This window comes from Pseudophryne corroboree, chromosome 5 (genome assembly GCF_028390025.1).
Source record: "Pseudophryne corroboree isolate aPseCor3 chromosome 5, aPseCor3.hap2, whole genome shotgun sequence".
Classification (NCBI taxonomy): Eukaryota; Metazoa; Chordata; class Amphibia; order Anura; family Myobatrachidae; genus Pseudophryne; species Pseudophryne corroboree.
In genome coordinates this window covers 844,296,818-844,318,328 of record NC_086448.1, presented here as the reverse complement: position 1 = coordinate 844,318,328, position 21,511 = coordinate 844,296,818, and the positions used below count along the sequence as shown (strand labels likewise).

At 44.9% G+C, this 21,511-nt stretch overlaps 1 protein-coding gene across 2 annotated transcripts in view; it reads left to right on the top strand.

The window, feature by feature from the left end:
- The window catches only part of NOS3 (nitric oxide synthase 3), a 271,255-nt gene that overhangs the window by 98,565 nt on the left and 151,179 nt on the right, over positions 1 to 21,511 (top strand). Inside the window, exon 1 of one of the 2 annotated variants that reach the window (XM_063924656.1) lies at positions 4,226 to 4,370. The exons of the other annotated variant lie outside the window; for it this stretch is intronic. Coding sequence (XP_063780726.1) covers positions 4,252 to 4,370 — 119 coding nt within the window. The 5' untranslated portion in view covers positions 4,226 to 4,251. Of the gene's footprint in view, positions 1 to 4,225; positions 4,371 to 21,511 lie in introns of those variants that run through there. 2 annotated transcript variants of the gene reach the window in all.

Here is a 21,511-nt window from a genome sequence, read left to right as displayed (position 1 = left end):
TTTATATACCATCAGATCCCCACATTCCCCTTTATACCATCAGATCCCCACATTCCCCTTGATATGCCATTGGATTTCCTCATTCCCCATTAAATTCAATCAGATCCCCTCATTCCCTTTATATAGCATCAGATCCCCTCATTCCTCTTTATATACCATCAGATCCACACATTCCCTTTATATACCATCAGATCCCCACATTCCCTTTATATGCCATTGGATCCCCACTTTCCCCTTTATACCATCAGATCCCCACATTCCCTTTATATACCATCAGATCCCCTCATTCCCCTTTATATACCATCAGATCCCCTCATTCCTCTTTATATACCATCAGATCCCCACATTCCCTTTATATGCCATTGGATCCCCACATTCCCTTTATATGCCATTGGATCCCCACATTCCCTTTTATATACCACCATATCCCTTAATTCCCCTTTATACCATCAGATCCCCACATTCCCCTTTATATACCATCAGATCCCCACATTCCCCTTTATACCATCAGATCCTCTCATTCCCCTTTATATTCCATCAGATCCCCACATTCCCCTTTATATACCATCAGATCCCCTCATTCCTCTTTATATGCATCAGATCCCCTCATTCCCTTTATATACCATCAGATTCCTTCATTCCCCTTTATACCATCAGATCCCCACATTCCCCTTTATACCATCAGATCCCCACATTCCCCTTGATATGCCATTGGATCTTCTCATTCCCCATTAAATTCGATCAGATTCCTTCATTCCCCTTTATATACCATCAGATCCCCTCATTCCCCTTTATATACCATTGGATCCCCTCGTTCCCTTCATTAATCCAGCTACACCAGTCCAGCCCAGTTGTCTCTGCATTACTGGTTACTGCCCAGTTACTCCAGCATTACTAGTCCAGCCCAGTTACTCATGCATTACCAGTTCCATCCCAGTTATTCCAGCTTTACCAGTCTGGTTATTCTAGCATTACTGGCCTGAGCCCAGTCACTGTCTCTATACTGGTTCCAGCGTGGTCACTGAAATATGCCCTCCAGTTTAGTTCCAGCCTGGAATCACTATACCAGAAACCATGAAGTTAATTTCACAAACTTCTCAGTCCACTTTCCTATGTGCCTTATAATCTCCTGGGTGCTAGCTTCACGTGCAGGAACCTCATAAAGCCTCCCAGCTTTCTCCAAGTGGTCTCCAATCCGGCCTCCACTGTAAACTCCTGTCTGGGTGCGGAAAAACCCTCAGTTCTGACAGGCAGTAGGTGGGCACAAGTGAGCAGGAGGTAGGTGGGCATAGGAGACCAGTACTGGGTAGTTGGTAGGCTAGCACTGGTGGCCAGGATTTGGCAAGTGGCAGGTAAGCACATGTAGCCAGGATTCAGAGTGACAGAGTAAGCAGTATGGTGGGCTTCGATGGCAAGAGGGCATGCTGCGGGCTGAAGGGGCATATCTTAGGCAGGAGGTGGAACTAAACAGCAGCCCAAGAATTTCTGGGCACAACCCATGCGGGGCTGAGCAGACCTCCAGACTCTGGCCTGGTCTCACCAGTTATGGACTGTCCGGAGGAATACTGAACAGGTGGTAACCCTAGTTGTAAGTCTGAATACATATAGAATATCCCTAGCTGTACATTGGAGTGTAAGGGGAGCAGGGATAAGAGACATAAAACAATAAAGGTATAGGAAAATAAATCTGGCTCTTTGTATGGTGTATTTATGGGTCATGCATATTCCATAGCTCAATATATTTCTCTGATGATATTGATGTTCTTCAATAAATATTTATTATGTGCAGTCACATAAATGACATAGTAGTATATAAGGGCAGACGAGATGAGCCAAGTGGTTCTTATGTTCCGTCGCATTCTATGTAATATATCTATAAATAGTATAAAATCGACTAACCAACCGATGCTCGATACCGATGGAACATGACAATTTCTGCAATCCAGAAACTCGCACACAGATCTTTTCCTATAGAAATCATACAACTCGGCCAATGTAACAGGTCGCAACCAATATAGGTGAGTTAGACAGAAGACTGTACAGGTCAGTGGGATCCCTGCGTGCTTCTGTCTGGGAAGATTAAGAAAGAGTTATAAAGTAAAAAAAAAAAAAAAAATATATATATATATATATATATATATATATATATATATATATATATATTATATATGCCCACCCAAGAAGCATACCCACCGGGCTCTTTGAGACAGTCCTGGTTAAAAAAATACAGGAGAAAAATGCACGTGGACCCCCTGTATTTTAACAACCAGTACTGGGCTCTTGGACCAGTCCTGGTTGAAAGGTATTCTTGAAACCAGCCCGGGATTGCACTAGCCAGGGGGAGATAATGCCACAGCCCAGGGACACACTTCTATTGGTTCCCATTGACCCCCCTAACTAGTCAGTCCAGGCCAGGGATTCCTGGGAGAGTGGGGACCACCCAATAAAGGGGTCCCCCTCTTCCAGGCACTCAAGGCTATGGCTGAAGTCTGGGGCTATCCCCAGCACCCCTGGGTGGTGGCTGCCGAGTTGATAGCTTTCAGGTAGTTTGGTTGTTAAAAATAATATTCTTTTATAGGAGGACTGCAGGTCCCAGCAAGCTACTTGGAGAACCACAAATACCAGCTGCTGGTACAGCTCGTGTCATTTTTTTTTTATTATTCCTAACTATTTGTTACCTTTACAGACAGAAGCTTGCACTCATCTCATGGATCTGTGTATGCTTCTGTACAACCCTCCGCCTGTAATGAAACTCACATTACACTGCGCAAGTCCAAACACTAGAACAACTCGCACATTTTAATAACCGCAAACTTAAAAATTCACGGGATATTACACTGCGAGTTGCTGGACAAACGCGCGCCTTCAAATGTGCGAGAGGGTGTGTGTCCAGCACTAAAACCTCAGACCTTACTACGTCCTGCCCATAGATTACATACATACAGTGGTAATGCGTACAGTGATAGCTGCAGATTGTCTGCCAACCGTTATAATGGGTGAGGAGTCTCATGAGTTTTATACCTGATCAATGACATTGCAGGGCCAGGTATATGCAGAGGCGTCACTCACCTCTTTTGCACCCGGTGCGCAAAAGGGGGCATGGCTTCACGAGAGGGTCGTGGCTAAGTAGAAAGCCCGCTGAAGGGGGCGTGACTTCGTGGGAGGGTGCGTGGCTAAGGACCCCGACCCGCGTTTTCATCACTCTGGGGGTGCGGGAGTTGCGGGCTGCCCCCGGAGCCTAGCGTGTCTCTGTTGCCTGTTCCTACACGGTGACAGAAGCCGGGTTGCTGAACGTAAAGTTACAGTGCAGCACCCGGCTCCTGTCACTGAGCAGGAGCTGGCACTTTGGTGTCACCCCTCAGAGGGTGACACCTGGGCGCGGGCCGCACCCACCTTGTAACACCACTGGTTATATGGTTACTGTATATACTGTAAAATTGAACAGGTAAAACCAACCTGGTTTAAATGAATGCTACAGTACAACCCCGGACAGACGTGCCAGGAGTCCAGATTTTACATCTGCCCCAATGTCTCAGTCCATGAACAGAGAATGTGGCAACCGGCCGCTTCCTATTGCAGTAATGAAAGCTGCAGCACAGCGTATCCCTGTCACTACCGTGCATGTAACAGCAGCCCCACCTATGGGAGGAAGAGAATACTGCAGCTGAGCCAATGTGCTGAACCCCAGGATAATAATAATAATAATAATAATAATAATAATAATAATATATCTTTTCAGATTTGTTGTTTTCTGAGTTTGGCTTTTGCCAGATGCAAATCTCTGAAATGTGGAAGACGTAGCCGCTTCCCCGCGCACACCTGTAACATGGTGCCCGAATACGGCGTTATTTCCAGGTGGCACGCAGTGGGATCCTCTCGCAGTACGGCAGCACAAAGTGTCACTTCCCTGTGACCTACCGCTGACACTCAGGACATCAGTTAGTGTGACAATAGCTGCCGTTGCATCATGCTGCAATCTCTTTTCCGCACCGGTCACTAGCATAGCATGGGTTAAGTGTGCGGTAATGTGTTGTAATCTCTGCGTGGTGTGATGTGACACAGGTGCCCCCTCCCCGCTGGTAGAGAGCACACAGGATGACTTACTCCTGGGGAAGGGCGCAGGGTGACAGGGGTCTCCCTCATTTGGGAAGGGCCAACTCCTTAGCATTGTTATTTGGGGGGAAAAGGAAAAGTGACTTCCTGTCTGACAATCCTGCTCTGCAGAGTTCTGGAGCGAGAGACCCAAGATAAATGGGTAACTCCGCCAGCCGGCTCAAGGAGCTGCGCTCCCCGTTCTCCTTCAGCTTCTGCCGTAAGGAAGGGGATGCGGGCGCAGAGGAGGAGTCTCTGGCAGAGACGGTGATCCCCAGGTGAGTACACCTGTCCTTACTACCTGTGTAGCGTCTGTATTGATAGATAGCATACCTCCCAACATGACCGTCTACAGGAGGGACAGAATGCTCTGCTCCTGGGCTTCCCTCTTACTGTGTGATTGCAGGCACCTGTGCTGAAACACCTTTCTTATCCATTACCCTGTACAACACAGGTGCCGGCAATCCTAAATTAAGAGGAAAGTGCAGAACCTTTTGTCCCTCCTGGAGAGGTCATGTTGGGAGGTATGACATATACATGTGGCACTGACATCAGTACCGGTCGTGGTCGCTGGCTGGTGGCACCTCAGCACTGTGGGGGATTGTATATATAGCATCGGGCTGGAGAGAGATCACAGGAGAGCGGACAATCTGGATCTGCAGCCTCTCCGTATAGCTCCGCTGGTTATTTGTCTTTACACAGTATCAGATAAGTCCCAGATACCAGACCTATTTACCAAGCGGCTGCGCTGCCATCCGGGCACAGACGTGGCAGCTTACCTCCTCATTATATTCACCAAGAAGGATACAACTGGCTCTAAAGTGTGACCGGCGTAACTCATACTGACACCTTCTGCCCGTGTTTCCCAAACTCAGTCATCAGGGCACACCAACAGTCCGGGTTTTAAGGCTGTCTGTGCTTGAGCACAGGTGACGTAACTAAAGGCGTACTATACTGTCCCTTTACACCGGGATGCTCGTGGATTACGCAGGTTCTGTGTCTGATTGAAAGCAGGTGACATGCAGCTTGTATGTAATTCATCAGCGTCCCAGTGTAAAGGGATAGTATGGTAAGCAGCCTTAATTAGTACCTCAGTCATTTTCATTTAACCATCTGTGCTCAAGTATGGATATCCCATAATTACCAACATGACCCATTCCAGGAGGAACAAAATGCTCTATTACTTTACGACTGCCGGCACCTGTGGTGAATACCTGTCTTATCCAGTAACAAGTTCAACCCAGGTGATTGCACTCCTAATATCAGAGGAAAGACCAGGAACCGAGTATAGAATTGGTAGACATGGCTATCCTTAAACCTGGACTGTTGTTAGTGAGTCTTCAGGACTGAGGTGGACAGCACTGCCTTACCTGCAGTCACCACTCCATAACGGCGTCACCTGGGAGCAGAGTCCGAGTTGGTGCAAAGCAGAACAAGTCATTCTGCACCTGGACAAACCATACAGCAATACAAGGTGGGGAGTACATTTACTATGTGTGTATGCAGGGTAAATACTGGCTGCTTCTGCATGTAGCCCACACATGCTGGGCAGCTTTATTCTCACACTGCAATGTAGATCTGAGCTAGGACACGCCCCTCCCACACCTAACTCTCTGCACATGTTACCTCTGCCCCCCTGCAGTGCAGCATGGTGTTACCCGGGTGCTCAGTTACTGGCTGCTTCTGCATGTAGCCCACACATGCTGGGCAGCTTTATTCTCACACTGTAGTGTAGCTCTGAGCTAGGACACCCCTCCCACACCTAACTCTCTGCACATGTTACATCGGCCCCCTGCAGTGCAGCATGGTGTTACCCAGGTGCTCAGTTACTGGCTGCTTCTGCATGTAGCCCACACATGCTGGGCAGCTTTATTCTCAAACTGCTAAGTAGTTCTGAGCTAGGACACGCCCCTCCTAAACCTAACTCTCTGCACATGTTACTTCTGCCCCCTGCAGTGCAGCATGGTGTTACCCAAGTGCCAAGTTTCTGGCTGCTTCTACATTTTGCCCACACATGCTGGGCAGCTTTATTCTCACACTGCAATGTAGATCTGAGCTAGGACACGCCCATCCTACACCTAACTCTCTGCACATGTTACATCTGCCCCCTGCAGTGCAGCATGGTGTTACCGAGGGGCAGTTACTGGCTGTTCTTTACTGTACTCATCCCCTTTCTGTGCAGTGTTTCTCAAATTGTCCTCAGGGTCTGAAAGAACCACTTGTGCTGATACTAGTATAGCAATGATGCGTGGGGGAACTGATAAACTCATTACACTGCTATAAAGAGCACTGTCACATCCATGGTTAGCATAATACCCCTTTCAGACATGGGACATGGACACCAGCTGGCCAATTTCCCACATCTCCTCTCTGTGACCCTGGTCAGGAGCAGTATCTGTGTGCAGTTTATATTTTCTCCCCATGCATTGTGAGTTTCACCACAACCACATATCGGACAGGCTAATAGGCGGCTGACAAGATGAACCATTGCTGGACACACTGTAAGCGTCTACAGAGCACAGCGCTGTGTAATATATAACCTTACAGTAATCACCTGTGGCAGGAAGTGATGTCCCAGAGCACAGCGCTGTGTAATATATAACCTTACAGTAATCACATGTGGCGGGAAGTGATGTCACAGTGCTGTGTAATATATATATATATATAACCTTACAGGAAGTGATGTCACAGAGTACAGTTCTGTGTAGTATATATAACCTTACAGGAAGTGATGTCACAGAGTACAGTGCTGTGTAATATATAACCTTGTCACAGAGCACAGTGCTGTGTAATATATATATATATATATAACCTTACAGGAAGTGATGTCACAGAGCACAGCGCTGTGTAATATATAACCTTACAGTAATCACATGTGGTGGGAAGTGATGTCACAGAGCACAGCGCCGTGTAATATATAACATTACAGTAATCACCTGTGGTGGGAAGTGATGTCACAGAGCACAGTGCTGCGTAATATATATAACCTTACAGTAATCACCTGTGGCGGGAAGTGATGTCACAGAGCACAGTGCTGTGTAATATATATAACCTTACAGTAATCACCTGTGGTGGGAAGTGATGTCACAGAGCACAGTGCTGTGTAATATATATAACCTTACAGTAATCACCTGTGGCGGGAAGTGATGTCACAGAGCACAGTGCTGTGTAATATATATAACCTTACAGTAATCACCTGTGGTGGGAAGTGATGTCACAGAGCGCAGTGCTGTGTAATATATATAACCTTACAGTAATCACCTGTGGTGGGAAGTGATGTCACAGAGCACAGTGCTGTGTAATATATATAACCTTACAGCATACTTACCGACTTCTGGGCAGCCCGTCGGCTCAGCAGGGGGGGCTGGCAGTCAGGTGACGCGCAAGGGGGGCGGACCGGAGGCGGAACTGGGCGTGGCTTCTGGATTGCATCATTTAAGCCACGCCTCCCGTTGTGTAATGCCGCGATTACCGGCATTATACAGCAGGGGGCGTGGTTACGATGACGCGATTCAACAAGAATCGCGTCATCGCCTGCCTGGACCGCCCACTTTACTCGTTAAGTGGGCGGCGGGCAGGGGGTGACCCTCATAAATTAGAGATGAGCGGGTTCGGTTTCTCTGAATCCGAACCCGCCAGAACTTCATGTTTTTTTTCACGAGTCCGAGCGACTCGGATCTTCCCGCCTTGCTCGGTTAACCCGAGCGCGCCCGAACGTCATCATGACGCTGTCGGATTCTCGCGAGGCTCGGATTCTATCGCGAGACTCGGATTCTATATAAGGAGCCGCGCGTCGCCGCCATTTTCACACGTGCATTGAGATTGATAGGGAGAGGACGTGGCTGGCGTCCTCTCCGTTTAGACACTTGATTTACTAATTTTGGGGAGCATTAGGAGTACTCAGTAGTGTACAGTGCAGAGTTTTGCTGATAGTGACCAGTGACCACCACTTTTATTTATAATCCGTTCTCTGCCTGAAAAAAGCGATACACAGCACACAGTGACTCAGTCACATACCATATCTGTGTGCACTGCTCAGGCTCAGGCCAGTGTGCTGCATCATCTATATATATTATATATCTGTCTGACTGCTCAGCTCACACAGCTTATAATTGTGGGGGAGACTGGGGAGCACTGCAGTGCCAGTTATAGGTTATAGCAGGAGCCAGGAGTACATAATATTATATTAAAATTAAACAGTGCACACTTTTGCTGCAGGAGTGCCACTGCCAGTGTGACTAGTGACCAGTGACCTGACCACCAGTATATAATATTAGTAGTATACTATCTCTTTATCAACCAGTCTATATTAGCAGCAGACACAGTACAGTGCGGTAGTTCACGGCTGTGGCTACCTCTGTGTCGGCACTCGGCAGCCCGTCCATAATTGTATATACCACCTAACCGTGGTTTTTTTTTCTTTCTTTATACATACATACTAGTTACGAGTATACTATCTCTTTATCAACCAGTCTATATATTAGCAGCAGACACAGTACAGTGCGGTAGTTCACGGCTGTGGCTACCTCTGTGTCGGCACTCGGCAGCCCGTCCATAATTGTATATACCACCTAACCGTGGTTTTTTTTTCTTTCTTTATACATACATACTAGTTACGAGTATACTATCTCTTTATCAACCAGTCTATATATTAGCAGCAGACACAGTACAGTGCGGTAGTTCACGGCTGTGGCTACCTCTGTGTCGGCACTCCGCAGCCCGTCCATAATTGTATATACCAGTGACCTAACCGTGGTTTTTTTTTTCTTTCTTTATACATACATACTAGTTACGAGTATACTATCTCTTTATCAACCAGTCTATATATTAGCAGCAGACACAGTACAGTGCGGTAGTTCACGGCTGTGGCTACCTCTGTGTCGGCACTCGGCAGCCCGTCCATAATTGTATATACCAGTGACCTAACCGTGGTTTTTTTTTCTTTCTTTATACATACATACTAGTTACGAGTATACTATCTCTTTATCAACCAGTCTATATATTAGCAGCAGACACAGTACAGTGCGGTAGTTCACGGCTGTGGCTACCTCTGTGTCGGCACTCGGCAGCCCGTCCATAATTGTATATACCAGTGACCTAACCGTGGTTTTTTTTTCTTTCTTTATACATACATACTAGTTACGAGTATACTATCTCTTTATCAACCAGTCTATATATTAGCAGCAGACACAGTACAGTGCGGTAGTTCACGGCTGTGGCTACCTCTGTGTCGGCACTCGGCAGCCCGTCCATAATTGTATATACCACCTAACCGTGGTTTTTTTTTCTTTCTTTATACATACATACTAGTTACGAGTATACTATCTCTTTATCAACCAGTCTATATATTAGCAGCAGACACAGTACAGTGCGGTAGTTCACGGCTGTGGCTACCTCTGTGTCGGCACTCGGCAGCCCGTCCATAATTGTATATACCAGTGACCTAACCGTGGTTTTTTTTTCTTTCTTTATACATACATACATACATACTAGTTACGAGTATACTATCTCTTTATCAACCAGTCTATATATTAGCAGCAGACACAGTACAGTGCGGTAGTTCACGGCTGTGGCTACCTCTGTGTCGGCACTCGGCAGCCCGTCCATAATTGTATATACCACCTAACCGTGGTTTTTTTTTCTTTCTTTATACATACGTATTACATACTAGTTACGAGTATACTATCTCTTTATCAACCAGTCTATATATTAGCAGCAGACACAGTACAGTGCGGTAGTTCACGGCTGTGGCTACCTCTGTGTCGGCACTCGGCAGCCCGTCCATAATTGTATACTAGTATCCAATCCATCCATCTCCATTGTTTACCTGAGGTGCCTTTTAGTTGTGCCTATTAAAATATGGAGAACAAAAATGTTGAGGTTCCAAAATTAGGGAAAGATCAAGATCCACTTCCACCTCGTGCTGAAGCTGCTGCCACTAGTCATGGCCGAGACGATGAAATGCCAGCAACGTCGTCTGCCAAGGCCGATGCCCAATGGCATAGTACAGAGCATGTCAAAACCAAAACACCAAATATCAGTAAAAAAAGGACTCCAAAACCTAAAATAAAATTGTCGGAGGAGAAGCGTAAACTTGCCAATATGCCATTTACCACACGGAGTGGCAAGGAACGGCTGAGGCCCTGGCCTATGTTCATGGCTAGTGGTTCAGCTTCACATGAGGATGGAAGCACTCAGCCTCTCGCTAGAAAACTGAAAAGACTCAAGCTGGCAAAAGCACCGCAAAGAACTGTGCGTTCTTTGAAATCCCAAATCCACAAGGAGAGTCCAATTGTGTCGGTTGCGATGCCTGACCTTCCCAACACTGGACGTGAAGAGCATGCGCCTTCCACCATTTGCACGCCCCCTGCAAGTGCTGGAAGGAGCACCCGCAGTCCAGTTCCTGATAGTCAGATTGAAGATGTCAGTGTTGAAGTACACCAGGATGAGGAGGATATGGGTGTTGCTGGCGCTGGGGAGGAAATTGACCAGGAGGATTCTGATGGTGAGGTGGTTTGTTTAAGTCAGGCACCCGGGGAGACACCTGTTGTCCGTGGGAGGAATATGGCCGTTGACATGCCAGGTGAAAATACCAAAAAAATCAGCTCTTCGGTGTGGAGGTATTTCACCAGAAATGCGGACAACAGGTGTCAAGCCGTGTGTTCCCTTTGTCAAGCTGTAATAAGTAGGGGTAAGGACGTTAACCACCTCGGAACATCCTCCCTTATACGTCACCTGCAGCGCATTCATAATAAGTCAGTGACAAGTTCAAAAACTTTGGGTGACAGCGGAAGCAGTCCACTGACCAGTAAATCCCTTCCTCTTGTAACCAAGCTCACGCAAACCACCCCACCAACTCCCTCAGTGTCAATTTCCTCCTTCCCCAGGAATGCCAATAGTCCTGCAGGCCATGTCACTGGCAAGTCTGACGAGTCCTCTCCTGCCTGGGATTCCTCCGATGCATCCTTGCGTGTAACGCCTACTGCTGCTGGCGCTGCTGTTGTTGCCGCTGGGAGTCGATGGTCATCCCAGAGGGGAAGTCGTAAGCCCACTTGTACTACTTCCAGTAAGCAATTGACTGTTCAACAGTCCTTTGCGAGGAAGATGAAATATCACAGCAGTCATCCTACTGCAAAGCGGATAACTGAGTCCTTGACAACTATGTTGGTGTTAGACGTGCGTCCGGTATCCGCCGTTAGTTCACAGGGAACTAGACAATTTATTGAGGCAGTGTGCCCCCGTTACCAAATACCATCTAGGTTCCACTTCTCTAGGCAGGCGATACCGAGAATGTACACGGACGTCAGAAAAAGACTCACCAGTCTCCTAAAAAATGCAGTTGTACCCAATGTCCACTTAACCACGGACATGTGGACAAGTGGAGCAGGGCAGGGTCAGGACTATATGACTGTGACAGCCCACTGGGTAGATGTATGGACTCCCGCCGCAAGAACAGCAGCGGCGGCACCAGTAGCAGCATCTCGCAAACGCCAACTCTTTCCTAGGCAGGCTACGCTTTGTATCACCGCTTTCCAGAGTACGCACACAGCTGAAAACCTCTTACGGCAACTGAGGAAGATCATCGCGGAATGGCTTACCCCAATTGGACTCTCCTGTGGATTTGTGGCATCGGACAACGCCAGCAATATTGTGTGTGCATTAAATATGGGCAAATTCCAGCACGTCCCATGTTTTGCACATACCTTGAATTTGGTGGTGCAGAATTTTTTAAAAAACGACAGGGGCGTGCAAGAGATGCTGTCGGTGGCCAGAAAAATTGCGGGACACTTTCGGCGTACAGGCACCACGTACAGAAGACTGGAGCACCACCAAAAACTACTGAACCTGCCCTGCCATCATCTGAAGCAAGAAGTGGTAACGAGGTGGAATTCAACCCTCTATATGCTTCAGAGGTTGGAGGAGCAGCAAAAGGCCATTCAAGCCTATACAATTGAGCACGATATAGGAGATGGAATGCACCTGTCTCAAGTGCAGTGGAGAATGATTTCAACGTTGTGCAAGGTTCTGATGCCCTTTGAACTTGCCACACGTGAAGTCAGTTCAGACACTGCCAGCCTGAGTCAGGTCATTCCCCTCATCAGGCTTTTGCAGAAGAAGCTGGAGGCATTGAAGAAGGAGCTAAAAGGGAGCGATTCCGCTAGGCATGTGGGACTTGTGGATGCAGCCCTTAATTCGCTTAACAAGGATTCACGGGTGGTCAATCTGTTGAAATCAGAGCACTACATTTTGGCCACCGTGCTCGATCCTAGATTTAAAGCCTACCTTGGATCTCTCTTTCCGGCAGACACAGGTCTGCTGGGGTTGAAAGACCTGCTGGTGACAAAATTGTCAAGTCAAGCGGAACGCGACCTGTCAACATCTCCTCCTTCACATTCTCCCGCAACTGGGGGTGCGAGGAAAAGGCTCAGAATTCCGAGCCCACCCGCTGGCGGTGATGCAGGGCAGTCTGGAGCGACTGCTGATGCTGACATCTGGTCCGGACTGAAGGACCTGACAACGATTACGGACATGTCGTCTACTGTCACTGCATATGATTCTCTCAACATTGATAGAATGGTGGAGGATTATATGAGTGACCGCATCCAAGTAGGCACGTCACACAGTCCGTACTTATACTGGCAGGAAAAAGAGGCAATTTGGAGGCCCTTGCACAAACTGGCTTTATTCTACCTAAGTTGCCCTCCCACAAGTGTGTACTCCGAAAGAGTGTTTAGTGCCGCCGCTCACCTTGTCAGCAATCGGCGTACGAGGTTACATCCAGAAAATGTGGAGAAGATGATGTTCATTAAAATGAATTATAATCAATTCCTCCGCGGAGACATTGACCAGCAGCAATTGCCTCCACAAAGTACACAGGGAGCTGAGATGGTGGATTCCAGTGGGGACGAATTGATAATCTGTGAGGAGGGGGATGTACACGGTGATATATCGGAGGGTGAAGATGAGGTGGACATCTTGCCTCTGTAGAGCCAGTTTGTGCAAGGAGAGATTAATTGCTTCTTTTTTGGGGGGGGTCCAAACCAACCCGTCATATCAGTCACAGTCGTGTGGCAGACCCTGTCACTGAAATGATGGGTTGGTTAAAGTGTGCATGTCCTGTTTTGTTTATACAACATAAGGGTGGGTGGGAGGGCCCAAGGACAATTCCATCTTGCACCTCTTTTTTCTTTTCTTTTTCTTTGCATCATGTGCTGATTGGGGAGGGTTTTTTGGAAGGGACATCCTGCGTGACACTGCAGTGCCACTCCTAGATGGGCCCGGTGTTTGTGTCGGCCACTAGGGTCGCTAATCTTACTCACACAGCTACCTCATTGCGCCTCTTTTTTTCTTTGCGTCATGTGCTGTTTGGGGAGGGTTTTTTGGAAGGGACATCCTGCGTGACACTGCAGTGCCACTCCTAGATGTGCCCGGTGTTTGTGTCGGCCACTAGGGTCGCTAATCTTACTCACACAGCTACCTCATTGCGCCTCTTTTTTTCTTTGCGTCATGTGCTGTTTGGGGAGGGTTTTTTGGAAGGGACATCCTGCGTGACACTGCAGTGCCACTCCTAGATGGGCCCGGTGTTTGTGTCGGCCACTAGGGTCGCTAATCTTACTCACACAGTCAGCTACCTCATTGCGCCTCTTTTTTTCTTTGCGTCATGTGCTGTTTGGGGAGGGTTTTTTGGAAGGGCCATCCTGCGTGACACTGCAGTGCCACTCCTAGATGGGCCCGGTGTTTGTGTCGGCCACTAGGGTCGCTAATCTTACTCACACAGCTACCTCATTGCGCCTCTTTTTTTCTTTGCGTCATGTGCTGTTTGGGGAGGGTTTTTTGGAAGGGACATCCTGCGTGACACTGCAGTGCCACTCCTAGATGGGCCCGGTGTTTGTGTCGGCCACTAGGGTCGCTTATCTTACTCACACAGCGACCTCGGTGCAAATTTTAGGACTAAAAATAATATTGTGAGGTGTGAGGTATTCAGAATAGACTGAAAATGAGTGTAAATTATGGTTTTTGAGGTTAATAATACTTTGGGATCAAAATGACCCCCAAATTCTATGATTTAAGCTGTTTTTTAGTGTTTTTGGAAAAAAACACCCGAATCCAAAACACACCCGAATCCGACAAAAATAATTCGGTGAGGTTTTGCCAAAACGCGTTCGAACCCAAAACACGGCCGCGGAACCGAACCCAAAACCAAAACACAAAACCCGAAAAATTTCAGGCGCTCATCTCTATCATAAATCGGGAGACTTGCCTGCTCTTCCGGGGGGCCGGGAGGGTCACCCGTTTTTCGGGAGCCTCCCGGCCATTCCGGGAGGGTAGGCAAGTATGCCTTACAGTAATCACCTGTGGCGGAAAGTGATGTCACAGAGCACAGTGCTGTGTAATATATATATAACCTTACAGTAATCACCTGTGGCGGAAAGTGATGTCACAGAGCACAGTGCTGTGTAATATATACATACTTGCCTACTTTTTAAAAGTAGTTTCACGGAGATAATAGATTTAATTGCGCGGAACGCCGTTTGGGGGGCGTGTCACATTTTGTCCCGGGTGCAGGTCAATTTCCATTTATGGCCGTCTCTATTGTCACTCAGGGGTGTGCCTTGCAGTGGCAGGTGAAAACTAAAGTACAACGTGCAGTACTGGCTACACACTTAGGCTGTGTGTGGGGTGGTTTAGAGTTAGGCACTACGAAGAGGAGGGTAAGGGTTAGGTAGTGGGATGGAGGGTTAGAGTTAGGCACCACCGGGGAGGGTAAGGGTTATGCTGCGGGGGGAGGGTGGGGTTAGCATGTGGGGAGGGGGGGCCAGGGAGGGTTGTCGGGATTATGCGCGTCGGGATGCTGGTGTCGGTTTTCTGACCGCCGGCATCCCAAGTGCCGAGATTCTGATACCATCCCCAAGATAACATCTCTTGTAAATTGAAATACACTAGAGACCAAGTTTCATCCTACCTGTAGGGTCCCCACAGATAGCTACTCAAACTGTATAATGTAGAACATATTAAATAAGATCTCAGCATAAATCCTGACTCCATCTTCACAATCAACCAACTAATTGGATGATTATATCAGGATTTTAAATACAAGGCTGTGCTTTCCACACAATTTGCAAGAAAGGTGAAAATATAATTTTTTTTCTTCACGATGTACACACAATACCCATTATATTTTTCCACAATAATTCCACACAATGAAACCAATGTGGTTGTTGTTCCATGGGTGAGTGGGTATATAACCACCGGGATTTGCAGCATAGTTGTAAATCAGCAGTCAGGTTCACATAAGAAAATTCTGACAAGAAAGTTCATCTACCAATAAGTGATTCCATAGGTACAGTAAATGAGCCAGTTAGGAATATTCTAATTTGATAGAAAATAAAGCTAACCCTTTGCCTGTTGGTGAGGTCACTTACCTGTGTGTACTTCTTGGATACAGAGAACGGGCTAATAAAAGGGTGGCTATACAGGCAGGGGTAGAAAACTGAAAGTACATTTCTGCTGTCCCCCATGCAGCCAGTCCTGTCACTCATGTATGCTCCACATTGCAGTGGCATGGACAGCCTGCAGGCTTCACGAGAGAGCGTGCTCAGATACCTGTCAAGTGTGGAGTTTATCTCCCGTCTCCCCTGTTCTCATGTGCCGCTATTCGGTTCCACAATGCAACGTCGTCCTTTGATGCCAGGTTCCGCAGCGCTGAACAGGAACCCGGAAGTGACGTCTGGTGGAGAGTAGTGAGTAGAGCACGGAGGTTACCTCCGTCCTTTCACTGCAGTGCTGCGTCCCGTATCTGTTGCATCCTGACTAGCATGTCCAGTCTGGATTCCTGACGGGGCTGGGTGGGAGAATCCAGGGTTTGGACTGAACTTTGCGGGGCAGCGGGAGACTCCACCGTGAATCGGGAGTCTCCTGCAGGATGCGGGAGGGTAGGCAACTATGAATATATATAGTAATCACCTGTGGCGGGAAGTGATGTCACAGTGCTGTGTAATATATATAACCTTACAGGAAGTGATGTCACAGAGTACAGTGCTGTGTAATATATATAACCTTACAGTAATCGCCTGTGGCGGGAAGTGATGTCACAGAGCACCATGCTGTGTAATATATATAACCTTACAGTAATCACCTGTGGCAGGAAGTGATGTCACAAAGTACAGTGCTGTGTAGTATATATAACCTTACAGTAATCACCTGTGGCAGGAAGTGATGTCACAGAGCACAGTGCTGTGTAATATATATAACTGTCACAACTGAGGGCCTGAGCTGACGGGAGGCAGCCTCAGTTGTAGGGGCTGAGATGTAACGGAACCTGGGAGGTTGTATCAGACCCCTAGACATGTAAGTAACATGTAGAATAACTGCCCGAAGGCGTGACCACGACAACCAGGATAAAAGTCAATGATGTTTATTATGACAAACTCCGTAACACAGCAGCAGTAAAAGAAACATAAAAGTCAACAGAGGATAAATACAATTCCTGGGTACTACAGGGTGGCAAGGGCCACAGGCACTGGTAGTGTGAGACAGTTCTTATAATCTTCTAGTTGGAAAGTCCTTACCAGGCCTGACTGTAGCAATGGAGAGAACCCAGGATCGTACCAGCTGATGTTCCAGGAAAGGCTGGGCTCCTGAAGGTAAAACGGCTGCTGTGGATACTGGCTGGAACCAGACTGTTGTTGGTACGGAGTGGATACTGGCTGGAACCAGTTAAATAATAAACGAACTTGAGAGCGATGAAATAATAATGAAGTTTGGAGTTTGAGAGCGGTGAAATAATAATACCGGTGGAGAGTGGTAAACTGCAGAAAAGGACACCGGCCCTTTAAGAGAAGCTGTACACTGCTGGAAGCTGGGCTGGAAGCAGGTGATTGTTGTAGCTGGAAACAGGTGAGTCCAGAATGGATCAGAGAGTCAGGCTACACCGCAGATGGAATGCTGGTGCGGGTCTCTATAGCAGAAGTCTGGAGACAGGAGCTGGAACCTGGAAGACAACCACAGGAGAGAGACAAACTGGAACTAGGTTAGACAACCAAAGCACCGACGCCTTCCTTGCTCAGGCACAGCTTACTTATACCTGCAGCAAGGAAGGGGTTGGCTAGGCAATTATGCAAATCAACAATACAGACAGCAGATTGGTGGAAATGATCAGATGACAAAATCCAAGATGGCTGCGCCCATGCAGACACTTGGAGGGAAGTTTGGTTTGTAATCCATGTGAGAATTGAAACAGTAATGGCGACGCCGGCCACAGGAGACAGGAGACGCCAGACTGACAAGCGCACATTTAACCACGCGGGCACAGCGGAGGCCGCGGCTGATGAAATCACCACTCTGACATTCTGCATGTGGAAACTCAGGAACAGCGGGATCCGGACCTGGAACGCTGAGCCAGCCTTAGGAGGCATCTGAAGGGTAAGTAATGGCGTCCAGATACCCGGATCGTGACAATAACCTTACAGTAATCACCTGTGGTAGGAAGTGATGTCACAAAGTACAGTACTGTGTAATATATATAACCTTACAGGAAGTGATGTCACAGAGTACAGTTCTGTGTAGTATATATAACCTTACAGGAAGTGATGTCACAGAGTACAGTGCTGTGTAATATATATATAACCTTACAGTAATCACCTGTGGCAGGAAGTGATGTCACAGAGCACCGTGCTGTGTAATATATATAACCTTACAGTAATCACCTGTGGCAGGAAGTGATGTCACAGAGCACAGTGCTGTGTAATATATATATAACCTTACAGTAACCACCTGCAGGTATACAGACCCCCGATACCTGCTGCGATCCCTGCTTTAATACATTCCAGGGATACTTAATATTTGCGGCTTATCTCTGATGTGTTGGGTATGTGTGACCGGCGATCAGGGGACCGCTGGTAACAATACTGACGCTGGGATCCTGGCCGTTAGATGGCCGGGGGGTGGGGGGCTCGCTGCACTTGCCACTCAGTGTGCTCGCCAAAGGTTCTATTCCCACTCTATGGGTGTCGCTGAAAGACACGTTGTGGGAATAGTCCCTGTTGGTCGGTATGCCGACCGGCAGGATATTCAATGTTCGGGATCCCGGCGTCTGTATTGTGACGGGGATTAACGCGAAATTAACGCGAGTTCGGATTATCTGGATTTTTCTTATGGACTAACCAAAACATGTGACCTATACGAGAGCCAATAAGAAGCCGTTTTAAGATCCGGATAAATTCAAACCCACAAATCTCTCGTTCCTGGCGATCCCTCTGCCGGTTATTTCTGTGGTATCCCACAGGCTACAGCGGCCAGTCTCCGGAGTGCGAAGCTTGGAGAATCCGACCGTCTCGCTTCTAGATATACAGGATACAGTAGTAGCACGATTAGAATTAGTCATTACTTGCTCCATTGATTTACCTGATATTAATCATAGTACATTTTTATATGTAAAATAATTGTTTAATTTAATCATTGTCTTTTTATCTGTATACTGGGGACGGAGATAAAGTTCTGCCTCCCAGAGATACTGCCGGAGACCAGCACGTAACCGATCTGCACCATGAGAACCTGCGCGCAGTGCGTCCTGTGACCCGTCACTGTAGTACATGGGATATCAGGACTCGCCCCGCTACACAATGAGGGCGTCCTGCCAGGGCTCCGGCTCCCATATACACTCCTATTGTCTCTGCTTCATGTCTTCCAATCTGTCAGGTGCAAAACCTACACTAAGCCAGTATCGCCTCATGAAGGATTTATATTTCCCCGTCAGCATTTGTGTATTACACTGTATATTGGCCCTCATTCCGAGTTGTTCGCTCGGTATTTTTCATCGCATCGCAGTGAAAATCCGCCTAGTACGCATGCGCAATGTTCGCACTGCGACTGCGCCAAGTAACTTTACTATGAAGAAAGTATTTTTACTCACGGCTTTTTCTTCGCTCCGGCGATCGTAATGTGATTGACAGGAAATGGGTGTTACTGGGCGGAAACACGGCGTTTCAGGGGCGTGTGGCTGAAAACGCTACCGTTTCCGGGAAAAACGCAGGAGTGGCCGGAGAAACGGTGGGAGTGCCTGGGCGAACGCTGGGTGTGTTTGTGACGTCAACCAGGAACGACAAGCACTGAAATGATCGCACAGGCAGAGTAAGTCTGGAGCTACTCTGAAACTGCTAAGTAGTTAGTAATCGCAATATTGCGAATACATCGTTCGCAATTTTAAGAAGCTAAGATTCACTCCCAGTAGGCGGCGGCTTAGCGTGTGTAACTCTGCTAAATTCGCCTTGCGACCGATCAACTCGGAATGAGGGCCATTATGTAGTATATTACACTGTATATTACACGTTATATTATATAGTATATTACACTGTATATTACACGTTATATAGTATATTACACATTATATTATATAGTATATTACACTCTATAGTGTACTATATTATACTGTATAGTGCAATATTACACTGTATAATACACATTATATTATATAGTATATTACACTGTATATTACACGTTATATTATATAGTATATTACACTGTATATTACACGTTATATAGTATATTACACATTATATTATATAGTATATTACACTCTATAGTGTACTATATTATACTGTATAGTGCAATATTACACTGTATAATACACATTATATTATATAGTATATTACACTGTATAATGCATTATGTACACGTTATATAGTATATTACACGTTATATTATATAGTATATTACACTCTATATACTATATTATACTGTATAGTGCAATATTACACTGTATAATACACATTATATTATATAGTATATTACACTGTATAATGCATTATGTACACGTTATATTATATAGTATATTACACGTTATATTATATAGTATATTACACTCTATAGTGTACTATATTATACTGTATAGTGCAATATTACACTGTATAATACACATTATATTATATAGTATATTACACTGTATAATGCATTATGTACACATTATATTATATAGTATATTACACGTTATATTATATAGTATATTACACTGTATATTACACGTTATATAGTATATTACACACTATTATATAGTATATTACACTCTATAGTGTACTATATTATACTGTATAGTGCAATATTACACTGTATAATACACATTATATTATATAGTATATTACACTGTATAATGCATTATGTACACATTATATTATATAGTATATTACACTCTATAGTGTACTATATTATACTGTATAGTGCAATATTACACTGTATAATACACATTATATTATATAGTATATTACACTGTATATTACACGTTATATTATATAGTATATTACACTGTATATTACACGTTATATAGTATATTACACATTATATTATATAGTATATTACACTCTATATTACACGTTATATTATATAGTATATTACACTGTATATTACACGTTATATAGTATATTACACATTATATTATATAGTATATTACACTCTATAGTGTACTATATTATACTGTATAGTGCAATATTACACTGTATAATACACATTATATTATATAGTATATTACACTGTATAATGCATTATGTACACATTATATTATATAGTATATTACACGTTATATTATATAGTATATTACACTCTATAGTGTACTATATTATACTGTATAGTGCAATATTACACTGTATAATACACATTATATTATATAGTATATTACACTGTATAATGCATTATGTACACATTATATTATATAGTATATTACACGTTATATTATATAGTATATTACACTCTATTGTACTATATTATACTGTATAGTGCAATATTACACTGTATAATACACATTATATTATATAGTATATTACACTGTATAATGCATTATGTACACATTATATTATATAGTATATTACACGTTATATTATATAGTATATTACACTATAGTGTACTATATTGTACTGTATAGTGCAATATTACACTGTATAATACACATTATATTATATAGTATATTACACTGTATATTACACGTTATATTATATAGTATATTACACTGTATATTACACGTTATATAGTATATTACACATTATATTATATAGTATATTACACTCTATAGTGTATTGTATTATATTATACAGTATAGTGCAATATTACACTGTATAATACACATTATATTATATAGTATATTACACGTTATATTATATAGTATATTACACTGTATATTACACGTTATATAGTATATTGCACATTATATTATATAGTATATTACACTCTATAGTGTATTGTATTGTATTATATTATACAGTATAGTGCAATATTACACTGTATAATACACATTATATTATATAGTATATTACACTGTATATTACACGTTATATTATATAGTATATTACACTGTATATTACACGTTATATAGTATATTACACATTATATTATATAGTATATTACACTCTATAGTGTACTATATTATACTGTATAG